General features: G+C 40.6%; 2 protein-coding genes and 1 long non-coding RNA gene across 11 annotated transcripts in view; 2 read left to right on the top strand and 1 right to left on the bottom strand.

Moving 5' to 3' along the window:
- Window positions 1–500: 500 nt before the first annotated feature.
- Window positions 501–23,314, bottom strand: DDX59 (DEAD-box helicase 59). 6 transcript variants are annotated; one of them, XM_052666984.1, is made up of 8 exons: window positions 23,248–23,314; window positions 7,064–7,877; window positions 4,775–4,942; window positions 4,126–4,215; window positions 3,471–3,722; window positions 2,459–2,611; window positions 1,892–2,020; window positions 501–831 (listed from the first exon to the last, which is right to left on the bottom strand). In XM_052666984.1, exons 2-8 carry the CDS (start codon window positions 7,871–7,873, stop codon window positions 568–570), a joined length of 1,866 nt encoding a protein of 621 aa, XP_052522944.1. In that variant the 5' UTR covers window positions 7,874–7,877; window positions 23,248–23,314; the 3' UTR covers window positions 501–567. The 6 variants fall into 6 exon arrangements, with proteins under 6 accessions (XP_052522944.1, XP_052522942.1, XP_052522945.1 ...); XM_052666982.1 differs by lacking the exon at window positions 23,248–23,314 and adding an exon at window positions 19,823–20,147; XM_052666985.1 differs by lacking the exon at window positions 23,248–23,314 and adding an exon at window positions 18,867–18,917.
- On the top strand, window positions 8,746–11,960 carry LOC128072808 (uncharacterized). Its single transcript, XR_008202450.1, has 2 exons — window positions 8,746–11,036; window positions 11,440–11,960. It is a non-coding gene; the product is annotated as an uncharacterized LOC128072808 (long non-coding RNA).
- A 557-nt stretch (window positions 23,315–23,871) lies between the features above and the next one.
- The window catches only part of CAMSAP2 (calmodulin regulated spectrin associated protein family member 2), a 72,255-nt gene continuing 71,397 nt past the window's right edge, over window positions 23,872–24,729 (top strand). For all 4 annotated transcript variants that reach the window (XM_052666969.1, XM_052666967.1, XM_052666965.1 and 1 more), the window contains exon 1: window positions 23,872–24,119. In XM_052666969.1, coding sequence (XP_052522929.1) covers window positions 23,981–24,119 — 139 coding nt within the window. In that variant the 5' untranslated portion in view covers window positions 23,872–23,980. The remainder of the gene's footprint in view (window positions 24,120–24,729) is intronic.

Below are 24,729 nucleotides of genomic sequence, written 5' to 3'. Positions count from 1 at the left end.
ACTGAGACGTTTTTAAAGCGCCCAGCAGAGGGAGACAAAAGCCAAAGCAAGGGAAAAAGGTACCAACCGTCATTTCTCGAGCCTCAGTCTAAAACAACAAAAAAAAGGAAGTTTCAATTATGACCAGCCTCCAACCGTGGACGATAAGTAGTAACATGTAGTAACACCAGCTATCCCAACACTTGCTACCACCACTCTAAGTAACGCTATTTCCATAGCTTTGGTCTGGTTTCCTGGAAGAAAACCAGTGCCAGAGAAAGGCAAGAATTGCACATAAACGAGTAGCAAATGGATACGATCACTTACATATTAACAACTATAATGGTTCATGACAAAAACAACCAACCAAACAAACAAAAAAAAACCACAGATTTCTTCCTTAACTTACCTGGTTTATCCCATTTTGCTACAAAGATATACTAACAGCCAGGTATTGCAAAAGATGAGATAAAAGTGAGACATTAGAAAATCAGATTTTTTTAAAAAAAGAAATACAGAGAGACATGAAAATTGCACATTTATTTTTATCACAGTTGCATAATAATTACAAAGTTTGCTTTATATTTGTTACCTCAGAGAATTATTTTTGTCATGTTTTCTAATGATGTCCATAATATTATCCCCTGTTACAAGGCTATTTTCTAATTGTTTAAGTCTCTGCTGTTCCCTTCTCTTTTGGTCATGTAGATATGGGGAATTAAGCAGCTGCGGGGGAAGAATAGTGCCTGTTGGTTTTACCCTCTTCACAACATCCCAGAAGAGTTTCTTGCTGTTGTTATTGATAAAAGTAATCGCAGTTCCACTGTGACCCAGCCTCCCTGCTCTTCCAACCTGAAAAAGCAACATCTCAGTTTAAGTTATTAAAGCTCAGTTTAATATCAAGTACAATTTCCTCATATCTCCTTATTTTCTGTTATAAAACACAGGTAGGTATTCAGGAATTTATGTAAATGACAATATCTTCACCTCATCTTCTACACACAAAAATTCAATACACATCCTAGATTTGAGATACACTGATCAGAAGCTTTAATTTAAATGCACGAAAAATTACTATTTGCTTATGGGACATAGCAGAAATCCAACGTTAATACTGAGATTTCATAGAACTACAGAATCCTAGTTTTTCAAATGCTATATCAACACCACATACATGTGCCTTGTTTTCTGTACAATATGTGCAAGTTTCATCATAATAAAAGCCCTGTACTTGCAATGATCTTGAGACAAAATTATTTCTCTGTGTCATCCAAAGTGCTCAAGAATTAGAAAAGAATCTAAAAAGATTCTCTAATTACAAAAAAAAAAAAAAATAAAATACTATTTTAGCACCAGTACAGTTCTGTTATTTATTGACTACTTGCTGAAGTACAAAAATAATAAAAAAATAAAGCAGTGTACTGCAGTTAGTAACATGAAATAATTGAGGTTAGAAGGACTTCTGAAAGTCACCCAGTCCAAACTCCCATCCCAAACAAGGCTAACCAAATTTAGATCGAGTTGCTCAGGACCCTGTCCTGCTGAATTGTGAATGTTCCCGAAGACAGAGGTTCCACAACCACTCTGAGCAACTTGTTTCATTGCCTTAACACACTCTCCATGAAAATGACCTTCCCTTTTACCTGGTCAGAATTTCCCTTGCAGCAAGTTGTGACCATTGTTTCTTAGCCTTTCACAGCAGATCTCCAAGAACAGCTTGGCTCCATCTGCTCTGTAACCATCCATTATCACAGCAATTAATTCTACTCTAAGCCTTCTCTTCTCCAGCCCCAACAAGTCCATCTCCCTTAATCTCTTCATCTAAGACACAGTATTTCCATAAGTGGATGTCATATTTCAGTATACTTTCAAATTAATACTTCAACAAATGACAGAATATTTTGGTTTTTACCTGATGTACATATTCATCCATACTTGAAGGCATATCAAAATTTACGACCAGTTTGACATTGACAAGGTCAAGTCCTCGTCCAAGGACTCCAGTACTTACTATCACTTCATACTTCTCTTGAAGTAATCCCTGACAGGGGAGGAAAAAAAATATTTTTTTATTTATCTGCTTTTCAAACATGAAATCTTCTGTTGGCCAATGTGTTTATTCTATTACAGAAGACAGAATGATCCCTCGTATTCTTGATTTAAATAGGAGTATTACTTCCAAAGAGCAAAAGAGAGACCAGAACCCACGTTTTAATTATAAAAGCATCAATTAAGGTGAAATGTATATTTACATTCCTGTTTCAAAGCAAATAAGCTAGGAAATAGGTGTCCAGTATTTATCTGCATTTGAAATAACCTCATCTGTAATTTTACCTGGTCCCACACCTCTCTCCTCTTTTCCCCCACAAATACTTCATATTTAACCACAGAAAAACAGTAAACTATAATCTAATTAAGCCATTAAACAAAAAGCCACTTTCTATCTATCAAGAATCTAAAAACGTCAGGAGGCACAGACCTGTAATATGGCTGTCCTTTCCACCTGAGATTTTTCAGAATGCATAGATGTACATTGTAATCCTGTAATCTTATGAACTGCGTCACTCAGCAGATCTGCTCCTAGCTTGCAGTCCACAAATACCAACACTGGAGGCTTGAAAAGTTTCTTATCCTGTAAAATGGAAATAAGAAGGTACCACAGGTTGTTGCTCATCATCAAGAACTCTGATTTGATCTTCACTGCTCAATGTCTATAGCAGTAATATCTCTTCCAGATGAGTAAACATTCTTAAATTCCAGACAAGAAGCCACAAGACAGCAGCCATCAGCACAATTTCATACATCATAAACATATAAGATTTGTAAGTTCAGAACCCAAGTTTATCTCAATAACATGCACATTTTATAAGTAGGGAGCTCTCTTGAAAAAAAAAAGTTACATTACACTTCTGAATTTCTTTACGTTCTGATATTCAGTTAAAAATTCTTATTTATTTCTTGCATAACCCAGGTCAAGACTCCCCCCTTCCATCCCTTCTGTATTCCTAAAGTACACATAAGTAATTGAGGCCTGCAATATTTATATACAGAAAATTCAAGAAAGAACTAAATTAGCATTCTTTGTTTTCTAATTACCTTTAAAATGACAAACAACTCCTAGGCCATAAAGCAGCTGTGACAGTTTTAACAAGTCCTTTTCTTCCACCACACACAGATAATCAATACAAATCTTTAAGGTGCCATTCTGCAGATCACCAAAAATACCAAAATGATGATTTTAAACTTAGTTCTAAGAACAGGAACGTAGTCTGCTGCTGCAGAAGGATGTGTGAGTGGCAGGGGTAGAGTACTTCCTAAAATTGCCAATGAAGTCCTCGCGCTGCAGCACTGTTGAGCGTGTAACTGCACTATTTCAACATCACCCTCTTCTTCACTACATACAGATCAGAATCAAAGACGAGAACCTGACAGAGCATTGTGAAAACAGACAAACTTTTAAAAATGTCCTATGAGAACAACATTGCACTTACGTTTAGTATTTCAAACAGTTTCTTCTTTTTAGATGGTTCTTCCACCCATAAAATAATCTGGCGCACATTGGAACATGGTAGATTCTTTTCTCCAATTGTTATTCTTACAAAATCGTGCAGAAGCTGATTTGCTAAGTGTTCAATACCCACTGGGATTGTGGCTGACACCAGTATAGTTTGATGATCATGAGAGATGTCTTCCAAAATATCCAACACTTGTTGCTGGAAACCCATTTTTAACATAGTATCCACCTAAGTAAAAAATACTGTATCTGTATCAGAATTCTCAATAAACAGAATAAACAGCATAAACCTGAACTTGAAAAGAAAAATGACCCATGATGCATATGATTGGTGTGTAATAATCCCAAGGCAGTAGAAACTTCAGTTAGAAGAAAAGCTATATAGGAAAATTGAAAATAACTGGCTCAAAGTAGCATTGTCCCAGCTGTCAGATATGGAAGTTTTTTACAGTCAATAGAATATGCATTGTTCAAACATCTCAAATTGTTAGAGGTGAAATTTTCTCATAACAAATATATTTCATCTTTACAGTGAACATTCTACGTGTATGATCATCTGAAAATGCACCCACAACGACTCTCTATAAGGATCTCTGTACATACAATATAGCTTTGAGAATTAACAAACTTACTTCATCCACTACTATGATTTTTATGCCATGCAGTTGTACAGAATTTTGCCTTACAATCTCTAGAAGTCTTCCAGGTGTTGCTATTACAACCTGACAAAAGACAAAAGGAAAAAATCTGTTAAAGGAGAGAAAAAAAACTGGAAAAAACTATGAAGTTACAGCACTGAGGTGAGAATGATGATAATTACTGAAGCTACTTATGTTCAAATAAACCTCTAAGTTTCTCTAGGTAACTTAATTATGAAGTCTCAAAAGGAAATGGGTTTCTTAGTACTCTAATGGAAACATCTAAATACCAGCCGTGTAATCTAATCTGCATTAAAAAAAAAGAACTGTTTTTGACCTTACCTACAACTCTGTCTACAAAAATGGCATATTTCACTAATTGAAAATAGCAATATGATGTGTGATCCTTTCCAAAACAACAACTATCTTTACTACATTCAATCAGAAGTAAAACGTAAAGAATTATTAGTTTATACTATTATAAAATTTTCAAAAGCTAACAGTTATTTCAGTAGCTTACACATACTCAGGAAAAACTCTGCATCTATGCATATACAGCTACATCAACAGTCACATTTTTCTTTTCTGCAAATGTTGTGAAAACACAACTCTCCAGAGCACCTTTGCACACTGCAGTCCTTACCTTGACACTTTGCTTGAGACGATGAAGCTGTGGTGGCAATGGTAAACCTCCTACCAGGAGAACTGTTCTCATGTTTGGTAAACCAGCCATGAGTTCTTTAGCTTGTCTTTCTATCTGAATTGCTAACTCTCTTGTTGGTGCCAAAATAAGGGCTGACGGAGTTTCTGTCTACAGAGAAAGGGGAGGTAAGAAATCTGTTGAACACAGAACTGCTTCATTGTTTAGGTAAAAAGCTTTCAAGACTACCTCTCCCAGTACTGAAATACAAAATATGTAGCGCAGCTACTGTGGATACAGTTAGACTGCTAATGCCTTTTCTATCTGAAGCAGGAAGGTAGAAAAAAAGATTCCTGACAATGAAAAAAAAAAAAAAAAAAAAAAAAAAAAAGGCCCAGAAAGGAATCCAAGCAGTGCTTTGTTTTGTTATTTTTGTGTTTTAGTTATTGCAACTGAAATTACAAAAGAATTCAAATTCCACACGAACTCAAAACCCAGGATGCTAGCTAAATCCAGACAGATTACAAACATTTTAGAAGTCTTGATATCACAGGAACTCAATATTTCTCCTTATCGTTTTAAACACCACTGGGACTAAGCAAATCAATAAGTATTAGACAGAGAGGACAAATACCAATAGGACACCCACACAGCAAAAACATCTCACAGAAAACTTCAAAACAAAATCAATAACCCCTCTCACCCACTTATAATCAGCCAGACAGAGACTAAATACAAAATTGCTACTGTCTTTAAACATCTTTTTGTTCCCTATTTAAGGATCTTCAAATTATCACCTCCTCCTGCAAATCCAGAAAACACAAGATTATAGTACAGCAATTCCTCTCAGATAACAGTTTCTCAAGCACAATTAATAGATAGTAACGAAGTAAAAAGAATATAAAGTACAACAGGAAAATGAGGAAAAAAAAAAAAGGTAGAATTACAGTCTAGCTCCAAGATGCACTATTTCACTAATACTAATCACAGATCACTGAGTACATCCTTCATCAAATAAACACAGTTCTCACATATACTGATACCTATACTGCAATTTCACATAATAGTTATTTTGGATAGTATCTGTTTCTTTCTGTTCTTTAACTGGAATATTTACAAATGACCAACACCAGGAAATCGTTCCTTTCCCACTGTATCTTCAGGGGAATTACATAGTCCAGAAGGACGTGGTTAAGTTGAACGCTTGCCAAAATGAAAACAACTGAAAACTTACCACCACAATTAGAAGTATCTAAGCCAGGAAATGTCAAACATTATCTTATAACCACATTTCCCTTACGTTCTTAATGTATCATTTCTCTGTTACATTAAAATGAAAATTATTTTAAACAAAATACTTTTTACATATAAGTTAACTAGCAAAGTATCCTTAAGATAGAAAACAAGAGTTTATGTAATGAAATAATATTCATTGAGACTCTGATTCTGTACGCATTACTATACACATACAACTGCCTTGCAGACTTTGAGAATAACCAGACAGAAGAGACACCAGAGTGTAATAGCACTGCTCCTCTATAATGCTCCTGTATAGCCAACCCCCCGTGATACACTATTTGCAAGATAAAGAGTTACTTAAATAATCTTTAGACTATTAAGTTGAAATACATATACACATATCTATCTCTCTATAGGAAAGACATATAAACCGTGTGAAATATCACATGGAATCAGATCTGAAATTTTCAAATTTCAAAATCTTCTTGATTATAGCCACTAAAGCAATATAGAGCTGATGCACCAGGCACAGAATACTATTTGCCATTATTTCTCACCATACATTCACATCCTCCTGAAGCAAAGATCTTCTTAACTGCTTTCTCCCCACTGACACTGCAAGAAGCTGCTTGTATAGCAACAAGATTTGCAGAATCGTGCAACCTGAAACTCCTGTAGTTGTTTGATGGTCAGCCAACCATATCCCAACTGAAATCACCCCAATGTCAAAAATCTTTCAACTACCTGATGCAACAAGATCTAGCAACTACTACTCGCAAAACACGTGAAATCATTTTCTAAGTCATGTAGGAAGTTTATCTCAGAACTTAGCTACCTTTCTTAATAAAAAACATGTATTATATAATACTAATGGAGATGATTTAGCATTCAAAGTGCAAAATAATCAACAGGCTCCCCCACAAAGAACCAGTGTTCAATCAAATAAATAAATGACTTAAAATAAAGAAAACTGCAATTGCATTCTCAATTACACTGAAAATCTTGACGACAAAGTTGCTTATCACTTCCTCAAAACAAACACAATTTCATTACCTCGTTCAAAACCTTCATAATAACAGGGAGTAGGAAGGCTGCTGTTTTTCCTGAGCCTGTATCTGCACTAGCCAAAATATCCCTCCCTAACAGTCCAACAGGGATCATTTGCATTTGGATGGGAGTTGGGACTTCATAGCCAGAATTCTTTAAATTACTGTTTAAAGTTTCAGGAAAACAACAGTGTTCAAACTCTATAATAGGTCTTGGAACTTGCTGGCCCTGGATTGCGATACCTAACTGCAGTTTAAGGTTCTCAACCTGCTCATCTTGCAAACCTAAAATAAAGGAGTGATCTTTATAGAAATAAGGTGTATTAAGGAGGTGAGTTTCTTCTTGAGATCCTCCTTGTGCGAGGTGATCAGATTTTAGCTTTTCCTCCTTTTCTTGAATTTGTAGAAGGTGTTTGGCTTTACATTCCAAGCTACAAACATCTTCATCTGTTTTATCACATATATACTCTCCGTAGCGACCACAGACAACACACACAGGTTCTCCAGGTTCTGCCCAACGCTGAGATTTGCTGAAGGACTTTATGGGTTCTTCTGAAGAGCTATCTTCAGTGGTACTTTGCTCGTCTTTTCCTAAAGATGGGTCAGGAACACCAAGATCAGAAGGAATAGCGATGGGCTCTGCGCATTGCACAACTTCATCCGAATCACATTTTGAAGTGGAAGTTTCTGTTCTAGCTGATTTAGCATCTTGGAACTCTAAGGAAGACCCTCCAGAAGACAATTTATTTTTCTTGGCCGTACAGCTTCTGTCCTCATCAGCACTCCTCTTGACTTTAACAGACCTTGGTAAAAACATGCTTCTGTACAGCAGAAAAGAAACAGCCATTAGAGAACAGTACAGAGCCGAGGAAATTTCCAACCCGGAAACCCACCCCTAATGAAGACACAGAAGCTGCCCCTTTCAAAAATCACCTCGATTAGCAATGCCGCCGCAGGCCAGCGGCGCTCGGACCGCCCGGCTCGCCTCCGCCGCCGCCCCCCCTCGGGCCCGGGAGGCCCCAGCTCACTGCCCCGCTTTCAAAATGGCGGCACGGGACGGGTTGAGGGGAAGGGAGACGGGGAGCTTCGGGCGTGAGGCGGTGCGTGGCGAGAGAAAGGGGGGCGGCCGGGTTCCCGCTCGCCTGGAGGAGCCGAGCCCGAGGCCCGGAAAGGGATGGCCGCGCGGGAGCCGGGGCCGCCTCGCCGCCCGCTTCGTTCCGGAGGACCGAGCCGTGCGGTGGCGTGCCAGCGGCGCTTTACGCCCCGAGCACACAGCAAGGACCGGCACACGCGAGACATCGTGCTATTACTACACCTAATGGAGGCGCGGGGCGTGCTAGCTACATTCCTAACTCGCGTATTTACCCATGTCCAGCACACGCAAGGGCAGCAATCCGGGAAATTACTTCTATGCCAGTAAGCAAAAGGCACGATTCACACTGCTTTAATATCGCCGTGGAGAACACCAGAACGTGTCACATTTCGCAAAAGGGCAGAAATAACTTTCAGATGCCGCCTCAAGCCGCGTCCCGCCACGCGGTACGGCGTGACGCCGCTACCGGGAAGCTGCCCCGAGGCGCGGATGCGTGCGGCAGAGCAGGCCGAGTATCCCGCAGCCGCTCCCTGCCTTCCCGAGGGCGCGCGTCACCGGCAGGAGGCGAGCTGCAGCCACGGCCGGCGGCACCGGCGCCCTGCGGGACCCCGTTCGCTGTGTGCCCCGCTCCTGGTCTTCAGCACAAGCCACACCAGCGGAGTACTCCTAGTCTAAAAGTACTCCCTAAGACCACAGATAAGGCGGCGCGTGGGAAAGATGCTTGCTGAAAGCGCCAAGGCTGCTGCGGTCTGAAGGCACTGCCCGTCCTCCGCAACAGATTGTACCTTCCCTCCTTCCTCCTCCAATACTGAGCCCATTAGTAATGGCTAGTAATTAACACTTCCTTGTTAGGCACTGACACTTTTTTTTTTTTTAATCATCACTTCGCAGATGCAGAAACTTAGTTGGATTTTATAATATCACTGAATGCAGCAGTGCACACAAACACACATGCACAAAAGAATTACTGCATACTAACATTCACCTCAACAAGTAATTTCAGCTATTAAATTTATACCCACTTCTGTTAGACTAATGAAGGTATTAGCAATAAAATAATATTGAAGTTAATTCCACTCAAATTATTAGTACTCGAGTATTGATAATTATAATTGGTAATATGATCATTAATAGTCATTATTAACATTAAAGTGTTATTGTTGATATTGAAGTCCTCCACTTCTTGATCTATTTTAAATGATACAAGAAACGTGTTCCCATGCTGATCCATGGTGTCTGTATCAAACCCACCAAAAACAAGTGTAGCACCTTGGATTCTTGCCTGCAGTTTACCAGCAGCTACTTTGCCCCACCTCTCACAGCCATCCTTCAGAAGCATGAACCAACTTTTCACTTCACTCGTGAACAGTAAATAATTCAGTGACACAAGACTGGATTAAATCAGAAGACCAAAATCCCTGTTCAGAAGGAACAAGTGTTAGGCATGCTACATCAGTGATGGTATCAGAAGCATTCCGAAGAGCAGTGTGACAGCAGTGACACAGCTCAGCCCTTTGCAGTGATACCTGCCTGGGCGAGCCCTGTTAGCTGCACTGCACTACAACACAGCCTGCAGGCACCTCACAGTCTGGCTTCTTGGGTTCCACAGAGGGTTTCATTAACAAATACATCCCAAAGGGTCAGAGTCCAAAACGCTTCAGTATAGTGTGCTTTAAGTTTCCTTCGTAGGCAAAATATCCTCACGCCAAGCCTGAATTTTCCACGTGGGGTGAGCCCCCAGTGTAGGCTGGCTGTGTACCCACAGTGGACTCAAATCCGAGTAGAAATGAAGCCAACACATCGCTCCCTCCAGTGGCAAGTGTCAGTACTGACGCGTCCGAGAACTCAAGCGTGCCTCCAAATGACAGGAGATTGGGATTTTCTTCATGCTACAGGATGCACATCGAGTTACTTCATATGAAGCATTGTTCTGAAATAAGGAATTCCACGGCCTTATCTGTGGTTGTTAATGTCATAATTCATAAAGAGCAATATATTTATGATGATGTTATTTAGAATAATTGGCTGAAATAATAATAATTAAAAAATAAAAGTAAAAGAACACTTCACCACACCTATATGTGGAGTTAGCAAAATATCTGCTAGTTGGGAAAGGAGGGAGGATGTCTGTCCATTCAGGTGACACAAATCAAAGTACATTTATTTGGAGATGGGCCTCATACCTGCTCCACCTGATGCTACAAAAAAGTTAAATAGCTTCCTGTTTCTTTCAAATTTCAGGATTTGGAAGGCACTTGGCAGATTTGTAGGTGAGGCAGTAATCCGCAGCTCTAAGCTGAAGCTCACTTGAAGAACAGTTCTTCAAACAAACCGCTCAGTCAATGACAGCGAGTGACTCCGCTGGTTTCTGAATTACAGCCTTAAAGGAACCACACAGGAAAAATCCAGATAATCTAAAAACAAGTAATGTGGCTAATCCTTAACTAGTCAATTCTGCTAACATTCATATCAATTGTCTTGATTTCATACAGACATTGAACACACTGTTTTTATCCTGAGACCAGGAAGTAAACAGGCAACTCCTAAGGTTGTTGCAAATAATCAACAAAAGAAGGCTTGGACAACTGAATTATTTGGGCTTCCCGATCATTTTTTCTTTGGAGAGCCACATTCCAAGAAGATATTGGTTGATGTTTCTCTCTGCAGAAGTCTGTGGTAAAATTTGAATTAATAAAACCCTAAGTAAACCTAAATGCTTAAAGAGTATTATTGAGTTGTGGGTTTGTTTGTTATTTTTAGTTTATAAAAAAACACAGATAAATCCAATCCTGAGCTCTAGCATTAAGTGCCAAATTCCTACAGGTGCAGAATGTCTTCATCTTTCCGTACCATGTCAGAAAAAAAACAGGGATATCACCTATTTCTGGTATTTGCATTTGCTGTTGGTTTTTTTTTTTTTTTTTTTTGTGATCAATTATTTTTCCTCTACTAATGTCCAAGATCCAACTATTAGAATACAGTTCTTTAATTAATTATTTTATAATTATGGTACTACATGCCCAAAACGTTATTTTTCCATGATGCCACTGCTTCATTAATACAGATCCACAGAAGTATTCCACAAAAGCCAAAATACTCACCTTTTACATTATTCTATTGCTCTTTCTGTAAGGATCTCAAATCATTACATTTGAAAGCTGCTTACTACTTTGCTATTTAGACTCACATAACAATGAATAAGGCTGGTTTATTGCTGCATGAGATGAGCACCATTCCAAAAACAAGATTAAACTCCCACTGAAATTAAGTCTGCATTCTTCCCCTTACAGGATCCCACACAAATGGATGCATGAAGAAGAGAAGGCACAAGAGACAAGAGGAATTAAAAGTTCCAGCTTACCAGATGACAGTGTTTGCTACTACTCCTGGCTTTAGAAGCCACTGGAAGCTGCTGCAAAATAGAGGAGCCTTCCAAAACTTGCTGCTATTGGCTGACTTGGTGGCTACACAGCTCCACAAGTCAAGTCCCAAAAGCTTCCTTTATGTCAGCCCTCTCTGCTGCTCTGAGTGGCTCCTAATGCTAAGTTTCAGCATACAGAATTCTAAATTCCTGAAATGTCATTCCGTCCACAAAGTATTCAATACACTCTTAATAGTTCACCTAAAAAAATAAAACTCATGGATAATTTTTTCCCGCTGACTCACTCCGAAGCTCTGACATTCATTTTGCAGTCCTGTGACTTATTTGGTATTAATTTTCCTAGCAGAGATCTTTGTCATATGCTAAAAAAGAATGTGACTGATATGCAAAATAGAGGATAAAAAAAAATTGTGATGTAGTTTACCAAAATGAAGTGACACCTTCAGCTAACATCTTTTCCACAAGCACCATAAGGCAATGTAGACACCTCATTACTGAGTGCAACATTTGTCCACAAAGTTCTAACAGAAAAATGTATCAGAGTTCAAAAGGCAATACTTAAAAAAACAACACCTTTCATTTATGTCCAAAATGCATACAGAAAATTTACTTTTCCTCCTCTAGAAGTACTTCTTCCCTGTTTGCTTTCCCTAGGTAGAGACAAGAACGAGATGACTGTTCACTTTTGCTACCCCTAACACTCCTTCCCTCTCTCCCTCCCCCCCCCCCCCCCCCCCATATTTTTTTTCCATAAACTCCAAAACTTATATTGGAAAGCTAAATGTGAGACTAAAGTCTCCTGCCAGTTCCTCCCCACTAAAGAATGTACCACCATTTGCTACAGACCAGAGTTCTGGTTTTTTTCCCCCCTCCATCACCTGGGAGGCCATGGTTTTCATTAGCTGTAGCAAACAGCATAGTGGTAAAGAAGTGATCTGTATCTGGTCGTAGCACAATTACATTTCTGACCTATTAGTTAGAACAAACAATAAACACTGTTTATTAGTCAAAATGAAGTGCTTATGCTGGCTGCATCAGCATGGACAACAACTAACTCAACTAGAAACTAGCAATAGAAAGCTACTGCACTGAAATTTGAAATGAAATGATTGTGCAGTGGACAGACAGTATTACATGGTACTGCTCATCCTAGAAATTAGTTACTATACTATTTAACCATAACTTCAAGTACAGTTTTGGCCCTTTGACTCTTTATAAGACTTGATTTTTTCTGTACATGTTTCAGTAGGATAAAAATGATACAATCCAGTCATTACAAAACTGGTACACTGCTCAGATTTTATGGAGTTAAAAATCACTTATGTAAATCTGTGAAAATAACCTTAAGATTCTAGTACTTGCTTTTTTTTTCCCCTGCCTTTATAACTTACTATTAATCTGATCATACATGTTAATTAACTTCATCCTTGCACTTGAATAGTCACTCATGACAAAAATGAGCTGCCCTCCCAGGCAAATGCTACTGGAAGATAAACATGCAACAGTCATCCTACAGAGATACAAAAGCACAGATTTAAGAATGACGGAATAACAGGACTAAATAGCAAGCCTTCAAGTTACACCTTCCTCCTAGCATAAAGTGCCAAGTACAGGAGAAAATGAAAAGCTTTAGACTATACTCCAATCCATGAATACCAAAGCTCTGTGGATCAGGGCTGTTGGACTGGGTAAACAAGGAGATGACCAAGACTCTGTAAATCCCAAAATAACCTTGCTCTAGGCCTTAACAGTCCACCTCTGAATTCTTACCATTTCAAAGCTTGGCTCTAACTACAGGTTTCTCCAGTTGCTTTTATTTACATTCTTCTAAGAAACTCAGCTCAGACAAAACAACTGCGCCCAAGTTCAATTCCAGCCAAATCAGTACTTCTGGTACAAGCAGATTTGTTAAGAATATGCCCTCAAAACCAAACATAAGCAGTAGAAGTAACTCATCTGAAAACAGCTGCCAATCCATGACCTCCACGTTCATAAAAACTCCCACCCACTTAAAAGTGGAAGACACTCAGAACATGGCTTGACTCCTCTGATCAGTCAGAGGACGGCAATGTAGCCAATACTGTGTATTGCACTAATGTATTGCACAAGGGTAGTTATCGCAGAGCTCTGCAAGAAGATTATTAAATATTAATAGATAAACCAGAAATACTTTTCTCTTATGTGATATACCTAAACTCAGTATGTGCAATTATTTTTTATTGCATAAAGGATAATTTTCTTTAAGGCTACCCAGAACAGCAAGTTCAGCTGTGATCAAATTGAGGTCCTGAAAACTGAGTAAGTGAAAATGCCTATTGGTATATACAGCAACTATAGACTTCAGATAACCCAAGAGATGAGAACATATCACTAAATGTTCAAGAAAATATAAATCCTTTAAGCCTCTCAAGCTTTTTCTTCTATGAACCATTTGCAGTATTTATCCACTAGCAGTTACAAGCACTAAGCAGACAACACTACCTCCCATGCCTCATGGCACCAAATTTCCTGTTATTTAATTGTGAGTTCCATGATCACAGACCTCTAAAGATGAAACAACAGATTTATCCTTCTGAAATTTAGCAGGTTTCCTAAATGTTGTTTACTATGGGAACACACAGTCAATGCATTAGCTCAGCTTGATAAAGCACAATAGCTATTAAAAAAGGAAGCAAACTTAACAAATGCAGCCTATCTCTCACTACCACACTTGAATGACTGGTTCCCTCTGCTTTCTGTTAGAAAGATTCAAAGAAAATGCCAGTAACCTTACAGCTGGTGACTGTAATACCAGAGGGTAGCAAGACAGAAATAATGAATGCCTCCTTGTTAAGCAGTTTTGTTTGTGCTGTTCCAAGAAAGATCTGCCAAGAACTTGCCATGCAAACCTTAGTTTTTCTGCGATTTGTAACTTGGCTGTAAAAAAATTCCAGCATAATAATGTCTAGTTCAGAAGAATTCAGATTTTGGGTTTTAAAATATACTTCTAAATTTCAGAATAAATTCAATCTACACTAAATAAGAAACAACATAGCATTTCATGTATTTTTGGTTGTTACCCTGAAAAAAAATTGTCATCAGCCATTTGCATGCTAGATCACTATATATTTTCTAACCTTTTTGGGTATTAAATTCTAATCTTTTGGATGTTAAGTAAGTCCAAAGAATTCTGATATAAATGGCAAATTTTGTGCTGTATGCTCAAGTCTCCACTGACATGTATTTTCCTTCTAGGAAAAGCTGTATGAAATCCACATGAAGAACTTGGGGATTCTAGCTGCTAAACGACCCAGTGGATTAAATCTGTGCTAATTCTTAAGACAAAGCAGCTGACTTGGCTGTAAGGATAGGTTGGGAAAAAACTGGCAAAATCACAGTCTTATAAAACACAAACTTAGAAAGTCCACATGAAAATGGTCTGGTTTGGTTTTGTTTAAACCAAATGATTAACAATTTTGAGCCATGCAAATGTCCACTTCCAGTTTTCCAACTTCCTTTTTTTTTTGTAGCACAGGATCCATTAGAACAACGTCATTCTGTATAGTTTCTTGCCAAAACAATATTGTTTCATGTTGTAACTAGTAAGATGCACACAAATTAGACTGTTACATGTAGCATCATGTAACAATGCAGACAGAAGCTCCAGCTAAGGAAGTCTTCCAGGAAAAGGCCAGTCATGAAGCCAGAAGGCTACAACAATTACCTGAGCACTGAGAAGAGCTGTGGAAAGGTGGTGGCTTAGGCTTGTGCCAAAGAGGAAGAAACCTCCCAACAGTTCTAAACTAAGAGACAACAAAAATATACCAATCAATTATAAAATTGTTCTGAATTTATCTGACAGGTTCACTGCCAGGACGTTCTTGAAGAGATAAAGCCAGAAAACAACATGACACAGAGGAGCAAAGAAATTATTTTGTTCATTTTCTTGACTAATTTGCTTTATTTTTTCCCCTTCAGGGGACTCTGCCTATAGCACATTAGCCTCCAGAACACCTCTACCTACCTTACAGTTTTGTGCAAATTAAATCTAAGTAGGCGTATGAAACAACAGCTCCTCTGAGATTATTTGCAATTCAGCCAAACATGTCAGATATAAAAAAGGAAAAATGCTAGACATGTTTCATCATTCTTGAGGACTCCATGAAATGAAGTAAAGCCATGGCTCTCATTCCCATTCTGTTCTGCTTCAGAGTAAACTAAAGCTGCAGAGGAACAGCTCCCCCTGACATTACTGATTTAAATACTTGAAAACAGAGCATTACTGCACTATTCAACTTGAACAAGGAAAAAGTGTGGCTAGACAGACAAGAGACGAGTAAGAACAAAGAGAGCCTACCAGATCAGTGGGACTCAGAGCAAAAACAAAAGGCTTCTCTATTACCAACCCTGTCTGTTCTGCAAGAAGCCACAAACATAGTCAGTGGTTATAAGAGGGAGTTGGCCCTGGGAAACATGTCAGTATGTCTTCAGTGATTAAAGAGACAGCAGAAGTGCATCTCCATGCAGATGGCTCTTAATCAGCAGTTGATACACAGGAAACCTGCTTTCTAGTAGCAGCGAGGATATTTCTGCAGGACTCTTAAGTAATGAAATCAGAGCAATGTAATAATATCAAAGCCTTGTTTGCTACTGCTTGCCTACTATTACAGTATCTAAAACCCTGTAATCTTGACTCTGAAGCGACATCATTCATCACTTTGTTCTACATTTCCACTGGTCTCTGGGTAGAGCACCTACAACCCAATACAACAAAATGTTTACAATTCTTATTTTTCATCTCTTTGTTCTTAGGTGTCCCATCTCCAGTTCACCTCTTCCCCCAGAGAAGTCAAACAATACTCCTGATTATTCTAGCACAGTACTGCATAAGACCTTGGAGGTAAAAAGGAAGATGTGCTAATATGCCTGTGCCTCAGATAGGCTTTCTTATTGAGCTGGTCTTTGTTTCCCTCATTCTTTTTTCTGGTGACTACTGACTCACTGCTCTTCCTAAAAGAGAACACCACAAGCCAGGTCAGAGACTAAAGTGCCCAATTCCAGTAGATGCCTTATGAATAGTGAACTACTCACTCAATTGAACAAGCTGGACCTGCATCAACACAGGAATTTATTGCAATATCTGTTTTGTTACCTTACATTCTCCAATCAGGCAATTGCAATCAGGCAATTCAATTAAACACAGTAAGGAAAACAGAAAAGAGCTTGCCACAGACAAGACTTGCCAAAGGAAAACCAATAGGTATACCATCAACTCCCTTTTCCAGTCCTTATTTCCAGGGATTACTTCTGTTGCATCATATAACAATTCCCTTGATTCAGTGTAATGCCTACAGGCACACTCTCAACCAGGCTGCTGCTTCACTCATTTAGTAAATTACCACCTTTAAGGACTGAACTGTGTCTGCTAAGACAAAGCCTGTGAGAGGGATTATGAAGATCTGTGCAGAAGTAAGCGTCCCACATGTTCTTTGTCTGGCTCAGATGTCTCCCAGAGCAGTGATCATCACAAGGGCTCAAATCTTTACAAAGCAAGTTTCAGCCTGCTTGCCCCCTTCCTTCATCTTCATTCAACTACACTGGCTAACAAGAAGAGAAAGCTGTTTCTGACACCCTTGATTCTGACTGTCACTCCCATTCTTTGTGCTGACAAGTGAAGTGACCACTGCCCCCTACCTGGGTAAGACAGCTGAGAAGATGCCCTGTGCTTCAATACACACTGTGTGGCAACAGGGTAACCCAGCCACTAGTGATTTAAGGGCAGCTGAGCAGGAACTGGTTCATACATAGAAGGGAGGACCAGCTGATGACAGACCAAAAAAACGTTATATGTTCTAAAGGTAGTGGATGAATACTACTATACAGCAATATTCACACAATTTAAGGCAACACTCACACAGATTTAAAAGAGGTGTCAAGTAGAGAAGCATAATTATTGATACTAATAGAATAGACAAAAAGCTCTGCAATTCTTAAATGAGAAAAATCCTATTAGAATCAGCATGTGCTTCAGCAGGAGTAGACTTAGATTAGTGACTACAGTAACTGACTAGAATATAGATTTAGATGTACAGCACAGATTTGTAATTCTAGCCATTTCCAATAAAATTCAATAGGTGCCATAGGAAGGCTGAGATCAAAACCTCCTTAAAATTATGGTTATTCAGATAAATACAAAAATCAATTTACAGAACACTTAACAGTAGATGCTGCCACAAAAATCACAGACCAAAAGCAATAGGGGAATCATGTGACTGGATGGGCTTTAAGATGCAGGGGGCTGCACACTGCTGGGTGGCTACAAGGGAAACAACAGAAGGAAAAGCAGAAATACATAGAAGTCTTAAAGAAAACAGCAAAGTAACAGCAAACCATTACTGACAGTACTTTAAAAAAAAAAATAAAACAACTAACCATACACAGCAGTGTGAAAGCCATGACAAAGGAATTCTTTTGTACTGATTTCAAAAAAACATGACTTTTATGTGCCTGCTTGAAAAGTGAATAGCCAGTATAAAAGTACCTACCCAAGCCACTACCAATTTCCAACCTGCTGGAAAAAAAGCAAAGGACACTGGGTATCAGAAAAGCAGTCAAGTTGGAGTGTAACAAATGAGGACATCAGCATCCAGAACTGTTGACTGGCAGGTGAAGTGATTACATGAAGCCTAACCACAGCAGCAAAGAATAAGCAAGTGACAGAATAACCAGAGAGATGTATACTTTTTTTTTTTTCAGTTAATGTCTCTTTTGAGACGTTCTAGAAGAAAGAAGTCATCCGAGTTATTTCTTCAAAAACACATTCTTGGCAAGGCACCCTTGATCCAGAAAAACAATTATAAACACAATTAAATTCACTCGTGTCTTTAGTGGCAGTGATTTCAAATGGGAACTACACAGACATTTATCCTTAAAAATCTTTGTTGCCAAGTTTTTATTACTAAATATAATATACATACATTTCATTTGAGTCAACCATTAAAATAATTGCTGTTCCTGCCATGTTTCTAATATATATTGAAATAGGGGTGTCTTTAAATCTAGTTCTTGTACTTGAGGCTTAGGTATCCTATTTGTTTTGGAATATTAAAAATATCTTTAAACTAACTGTAAGGTACACCTCTTCAAAGCTACTTGGAAAATATGAACAAATTAAGTGGTGGTCAAAGAGAATTAAATGCAGCAGAATTCTACGTACTCAGAGTAAGATTATTTCAGTATATATGGGTAACCAAAATCTCCAATAACATCAAGGGTCAGTATGTACAAATGCAGGGATACAACACACTTTCCACGGCTACTTCAGAAACAAGGTGCCAAGGTGCCAGCTATTTGTACCTGTGCCCTGAAGTAACTGTTGCAGTTCCTCAGTAACACATAATTTCTCTACAATTTAAGGGAAACTGAGAAACTGCCTAAAAAAAAAAAAAAAATTAGATGATAATGTTTGAAGAACATAAAGAGAATTTAAAAGCTCCATTACACAGTTCCTGTGCTATTTCCTTTATTTTTTTTTTTTTTCCTGCACCACCTCCAATATAATACCTTCTAAAAAATAACTCTGATGCGTATAAAGGGCACAAGAATTTCCCTGTCCTAATGCAGCATTCTCTCCTACTGACTGCTGGTCTTATTCAGACATACATGGGCTTCACTGGAAACTGAAAGCAGAGCCAAAAGATGGAAAACTGAAGCCTATTCATGCTCAACCAATAAACATGAGCATGCCTCCAACAAACGACCTCTTATGAGCACTCACATACTTCTGCACATATAGAAGCAGAGGAGAAAAAAAGAAAACCAAATGGCCAGCCATCTCAGTGGAGTATAATGCAACAGGAAAAACTGTGCAGATAGCTCTCATTCTGTCTGTGAAAAAAAACTAATAATCAATTTAAACTTCTTACACCTGAACACACAATTCAAGAACTAGTCATCCATTTTACTCTGAACTGCAGCACAAATAAAGTATTATTTAACAGCTATTGATACAACAATAACATTGCATGTTGTTCCTGTACAAAGCATTTCTGAAAGTAAATTCCCCACCGTAATCTCATCTTCCAGGGCAGGTGAGTTGCTCAAGGCTTTAAGGCAACATCCAAAAAAATCACGCTTAGGATTTTCCTCAGAAAACTGGAGATACATCTAGAAGGCCATAAGGAAAATAGACCTCTCTTTACTGAAAGAAAACAATGCCAATTTCACATGTTTTAAAGTGCACACAAAAAAGATAAAAGTTACATAGAAAGCTTAAGCATAGAAGCACATTAAAGAGAAAAGAGTGAACTTACAGAATGTTATACAGAAAAAAGAGCCATCTAAAAATACCTGGCAAATACACAATTCCAATTCCAAGAGATAAACAGAACTTGAAAAGCTACCAACATACAAAACAAACAGGGAAAAAAAAAAAAAAAAACACAAAAAAAAACCAACTTGGAAAAAGCACCAAAGAAGTAACCAGAGAGAAAAAGACAAAAGGGAAACAAACCAACCAAACTAAAAATCACCACTGGGAATCCAAACTAACAAAAGAACTTAAAACACAAAAGTTACAAAATCACTCCTGTACCTCTGTACCATTCTGAAACAGGAAAAACACACTCCCCCCATAAAACCCCCAGCTAACAAAAGCTGCATATATATTGTAGCAGAAATGCTAAATCACAGCTTGAAGCAGTGATTGAGCACCTGGTGGGAAGGCAGGGCCAATCCAGGGGAGCTCAGGTGCAAGCAATGTAGCTGAGTGACCAGAAGGGATGGAGCCAGAATTCACCCCCCCTTCCAGATCTCATTTAAGGGCTGGCAGTGGATGTAAGAATATTTTGCTGGCAATTCTTTCATACTTGAGGTATTCTAAGGGTGAGCAACTCTTTTTTCCTTTGTTGCTGCTGCTGCTTTGTTTGGGCTTATCTTCACTTTCCTTAGCCTACAACTTTGCTACTATATTGTTATCGCTGTGCTTTCCATTGTGTTATACTGTTATGTAAATACATCAGTAATGATGTCAAATAATCTTAATAATTCAGACTAACATACTAATTAGTATCTGTTAGAAAATGCACTTTCCTAGCTCTCACTATTTGAGAGGTCTTATGTTACTTATGGAGCCATACTAAAAAGCTAGTATAACAGGGACTTCATTTTAGAAGTCATCTTTATGTTATAATATCTCTTTCAGAGTCATCTGTAGATCAGACTTTTTCAGTCTGATATCTGTCCAAAGCTTCCTAGAGTCAGCAAGTACAGTCATTAAGGAATGTGGTGGGATGTGGCTGCTCCTTGATCTGTGGCATGCTAAGCTGCGTGCAGTACCTTTGCTAGACACAGGGCACATCTCTTACTTTAGCTATTTCTATCCTGACCACTGGAACTACTTGAGGAGAGAAAGAAAAGAAGGTGAGAGAGTCTTACACAGAGAAAGGTAACATCCTTATGGTGTTATTTCCAGACTTTTTTCAATGGCAGGGCTGAAGTATTATGTGCTGGAGTAGTTCCTGTTAACTGCTATGTTTGTGGATTTACCTTAACATGATAGTTTCAACCAGCTATCACTAGCTGGTATTGTCCATTTAAAACACTTATCATATAATGTTATGAAATAAGAAATTATGTATGAGATACTACTTGAGCCTAATCACTCCCTAGTCTTGTGCCAGCCTCAGTTTAGTCTAAGAGAATCTATCACAGACAAAGCTTTTTTGGAAGGTGCAAGAATCCTGAAACAAGTTAGAAAACAGAGGTTTAAAACTGTTGATAGAGGTTTGTTTCACGCTCTCCCAAGGTTATGACTACCGGCAACAACCTTCTCCCACACCATTATTTTTAGCTTCATGGTCATATGTGGCACTGTTGCCACACACTGACTACAGATTCTGTACAACCACTGTGTAAGTGACGAAGCAGATGGCAGTGAAGGATCAGGTCTATGGCATAGCTAGAGGATAAAACTAGTCAAGTGGGTTTCTAATACAGGGTACAGGGAGTGAGAAGAAAGAAGAAGAAAAGAAAAATCCTCTGGGAGCTGCTTGCTTTAGTTCTTAATACTTTGTCCTTTCACCTAGAATGAATTTCAAATCATTAAATACTTTGCAACAGAAAGATAGTGTACAGAAGAGTTTATTGCTACTCAAGTATTTTAAGGTGAATAAGCAGAGCAGAAGGAGGTGAGCCCTCACTGTTTCTTCTCTGTTTATCTCTTCCGGACAACTAAAGCAAACTTAAATCACTTTCTATGTTGACTGCTGATACTTCTGACAATGTAGTGAGCAACACCACATATAGGCATATTTGTGGAAGTAGACCTGGCACAAGCAACTACTAGAGATGTTTTCCTTTTTACTTATATTCATGTGTTAACTTTTAAGAGCACTGAGCAAGTTAAAAATATTTATATTACAGTTACCATGGCACAGCAATTTTTAGAGTTCCCTCTGTGAATCTGAATGGGTTTCACTGCACCTAATAGAAACTTTCACACTTAGATTTAGATTGGTAGTAGTCTCCATATATTCCTATCCACAATGGCCTCTGCTTTCAGTTGTTCTAAAACAAGATTAACTTTTTAATTTCCTATCAATTTGAAGGAAGGAGGGACTCGGGCCTACATTATTTTAGAAGAACAGCTTTTTACTGGTTTGCGGTAAAGGTCACTATATTCTTAGTGTGTAATACAGTATAGGTACATGTGTTGTGTAAGTGAATTAAATGACAAATCCAGAAGGCTATTAAACATAGCTATCCCTCCTTATTGGGATTATGCAGCATTTTGTAAAGGAGGGGAAAAAAAGCCTCTTTTTTTTTTTTTTTGTAGTGTTTATTTGGTGGTCTTAAGAACTCTTGCAGTGGGTCCATACCCATCATACTGAAGTGATGGCCTTCAAGTTGTCACAAATGATGTTTCCCTGGAAGTCATTCTGATTTCCAGGTGTTTCTTTAGGCATACAAGAAGCAAATGAACTGAAATTTGGGAGTATGTTTTCTTCTGGGTCTGATCATTTAGGGTTTCAAAAGCTTCTGCATTCTAGGTGTTTGTTGCTACTTATATAATGAGAATTAAGTTACCCTTCTATAAGCAATATAAAAAACAACATAAACGAGTTCTTAAGTGTCACATAACTTCTGAGGCATATTAAAAAAAAAAAAAACCTGAGGAAAGCATGCAAGTACAGGTTTGACTTGAGCTGCTGAAAGCTAAGCCTGTACTTCTCATGAATACGGAGTACTTTCCAGTGCCACACCCGCACATGGGGTTCTTCCCATTTCCTACTGCGGGAATTCCAGCCGGCTCCCGTCAGCGAAACCGGGATGCCTCCCGGCCCCGCCACCACGGTACGTGCCAGAAGCACACGTAACGCAGCAGCGAGATGCGAAGTCCATTTTAAACGCGAAGACGTAACCGTCTGCAGACAGCATTACGTCGGAGATCCTCGCTCAGTCTGTGCCAGCCCGTGCCTCTCGCTTGGAGGAGCAGGGCCCCGGCAGGGCGAAGCGTTTCAGCCCGCGCCACCTCTTTCCCCCCCCCCCCCCCGCTCTCCGTCACGCAGCGCCCACAGCTCGGCCCTGAGGAAGTCGCGGCCTCTCGGCAGCCGCAGCATTTGAGAAGCCCCTCCCGCCCCGCTAGGAAGAAGGGCGGGAGGGCGCCGCAGCCAGCAGCTACCGCCCTTTTCATTCTTTTCCTTTCCTCGCCGCCGGACCCCGCCGAGCACCTCCTTACCGCCGGGCAGCGCTCCGCCCCGCCGCCTCCGTCTGAGGCGCGGGCTCGGCCCGGCGCCAGAACCGCCCCCTGCGGGATGCGCGGCCACGTGACCGCGCGTTCCCGCCCCGCCCCGAGCGAGCAGGCGGCGGCGGCCGTGGCGGCGGCGGCGCATGCGCGGCCGCGCGGCTCCCGTCCGGTGCGGCAGCTGCGGGCACACCGCCGCAGCGGCGGCTTCTGAGGGAGCGCGGGGCCAAGCCGTAGGGGCAGCGCCCGGGCGGGGTTTAGCGGCGGGCAGCCGGCGGTCGGTACTGCTCCCGGCCCGCATCGTTCTGTCGGCGGGGCGAGGCGGGCCGCGCGGCGCCTGGAAACCGCCGCCCGGCGTTTTGACACCTCGGCGCCGGGAAGGGCCGCGTCCCGGCCTGCCGCGGCTGAGGGCACGGCCGGCCGCTCCCGAGGCGCGCGGCCCCCGCCGGAGGGATTCCACCGGGCAGCGGGGGCCGAGGCCGCTTTCGGGCTGCGGGGAGCGGCGGCGTGAGCGCGGGGAGACAAAGGGCCGGAGGAGGAGGAGGACGGCGGGCTCCGCCACATTCCTGTGCGGAGGAAGGCGGGAGGCGGCGGCCCCGGAGCGGACAGCTGGGCTCCGGCACCGCGCCGCCTCAGCTGCTCCCGCCGTGCCGCGGCTGTGCCGCCCGGCCGCGGGGCGAGGAGGAGGAATCATGTGAGTTCGGATCGCCGAGGGTCCCGTGGGAAGATGGGGGATGCCGCGGACACCAAGGAGATGAAGAAGACTTTCATTGTTCCTGCCATCAAACCCTTCGACCATTATGATTTTTCCCGAGCGAAAATCGCCTGTAATCTCGCCTGGCTGGTGGCCAAAGCCTTCGGGACAGGTAGGCGGTGTCTCTTCTCTCCTCCTTTGATGCGTCTGCCCAGGGCTGCGGGCCCTGCCCGGGCCGGGGGCTGCGGCGCTGCTCCTCACCCCGCTGCTTTGTTACCCGTGGGCTTCGTCGGGTAACGTTCGTCCGTCCTTGAGTCTTGTTGTTGCCGCTGTTTTGCGTTTTAGAGGTAATATAGTCTTATTTTAGGAGTTGAGCTCTCTAGATTGTGTTTTGTTTTGTTTTCCTTCCAGGCTCACGGTTTTCTAGAAGGCAAAACAAAGCCACCAGTAATCTGTGTTTGTCCTTCTGAGGGCTGAGTTAGGGGCTAGCAGTGGAAAGGGATGCGTGCTGTGGTTCTGACGTGTGACAGCAGCCCGTAGCCATTGGGGTGGTTAAGCAGTAAAAAGGATTGAGGAGAAAAGCGTTTAATGCCAGTTCTCGGCCTGCAGAGCGCGGCAGGCTCACCCTTCCTGTCTGCGAGAATAAATGGCAGTGATTGCCATGCCTCCGGGAGGCGTCATTCGTGCTGCTTTGACACCCCGGACCAGCGAATACCAGAGCTATTATTCGATGCTTGAAATGGTGTTGTTTATTGAGGAATATCACACTTACAGAGGTCTTC

Source organism: Tympanuchus pallidicinctus, unplaced genomic scaffold (genome assembly GCF_026119805.1).
Source record: "Tympanuchus pallidicinctus isolate F22 unplaced genomic scaffold, pur_lepc_1.0 scaffold7, whole genome shotgun sequence".
Lineage (NCBI taxonomy): Eukaryota > Metazoa > Chordata > Aves > Galliformes > Phasianidae > Tympanuchus > Tympanuchus pallidicinctus.
The sequence above is the reverse complement of the archived record's forward strand: the minus strand, read 5'-3'. Positions and strand labels throughout refer to the sequence as shown.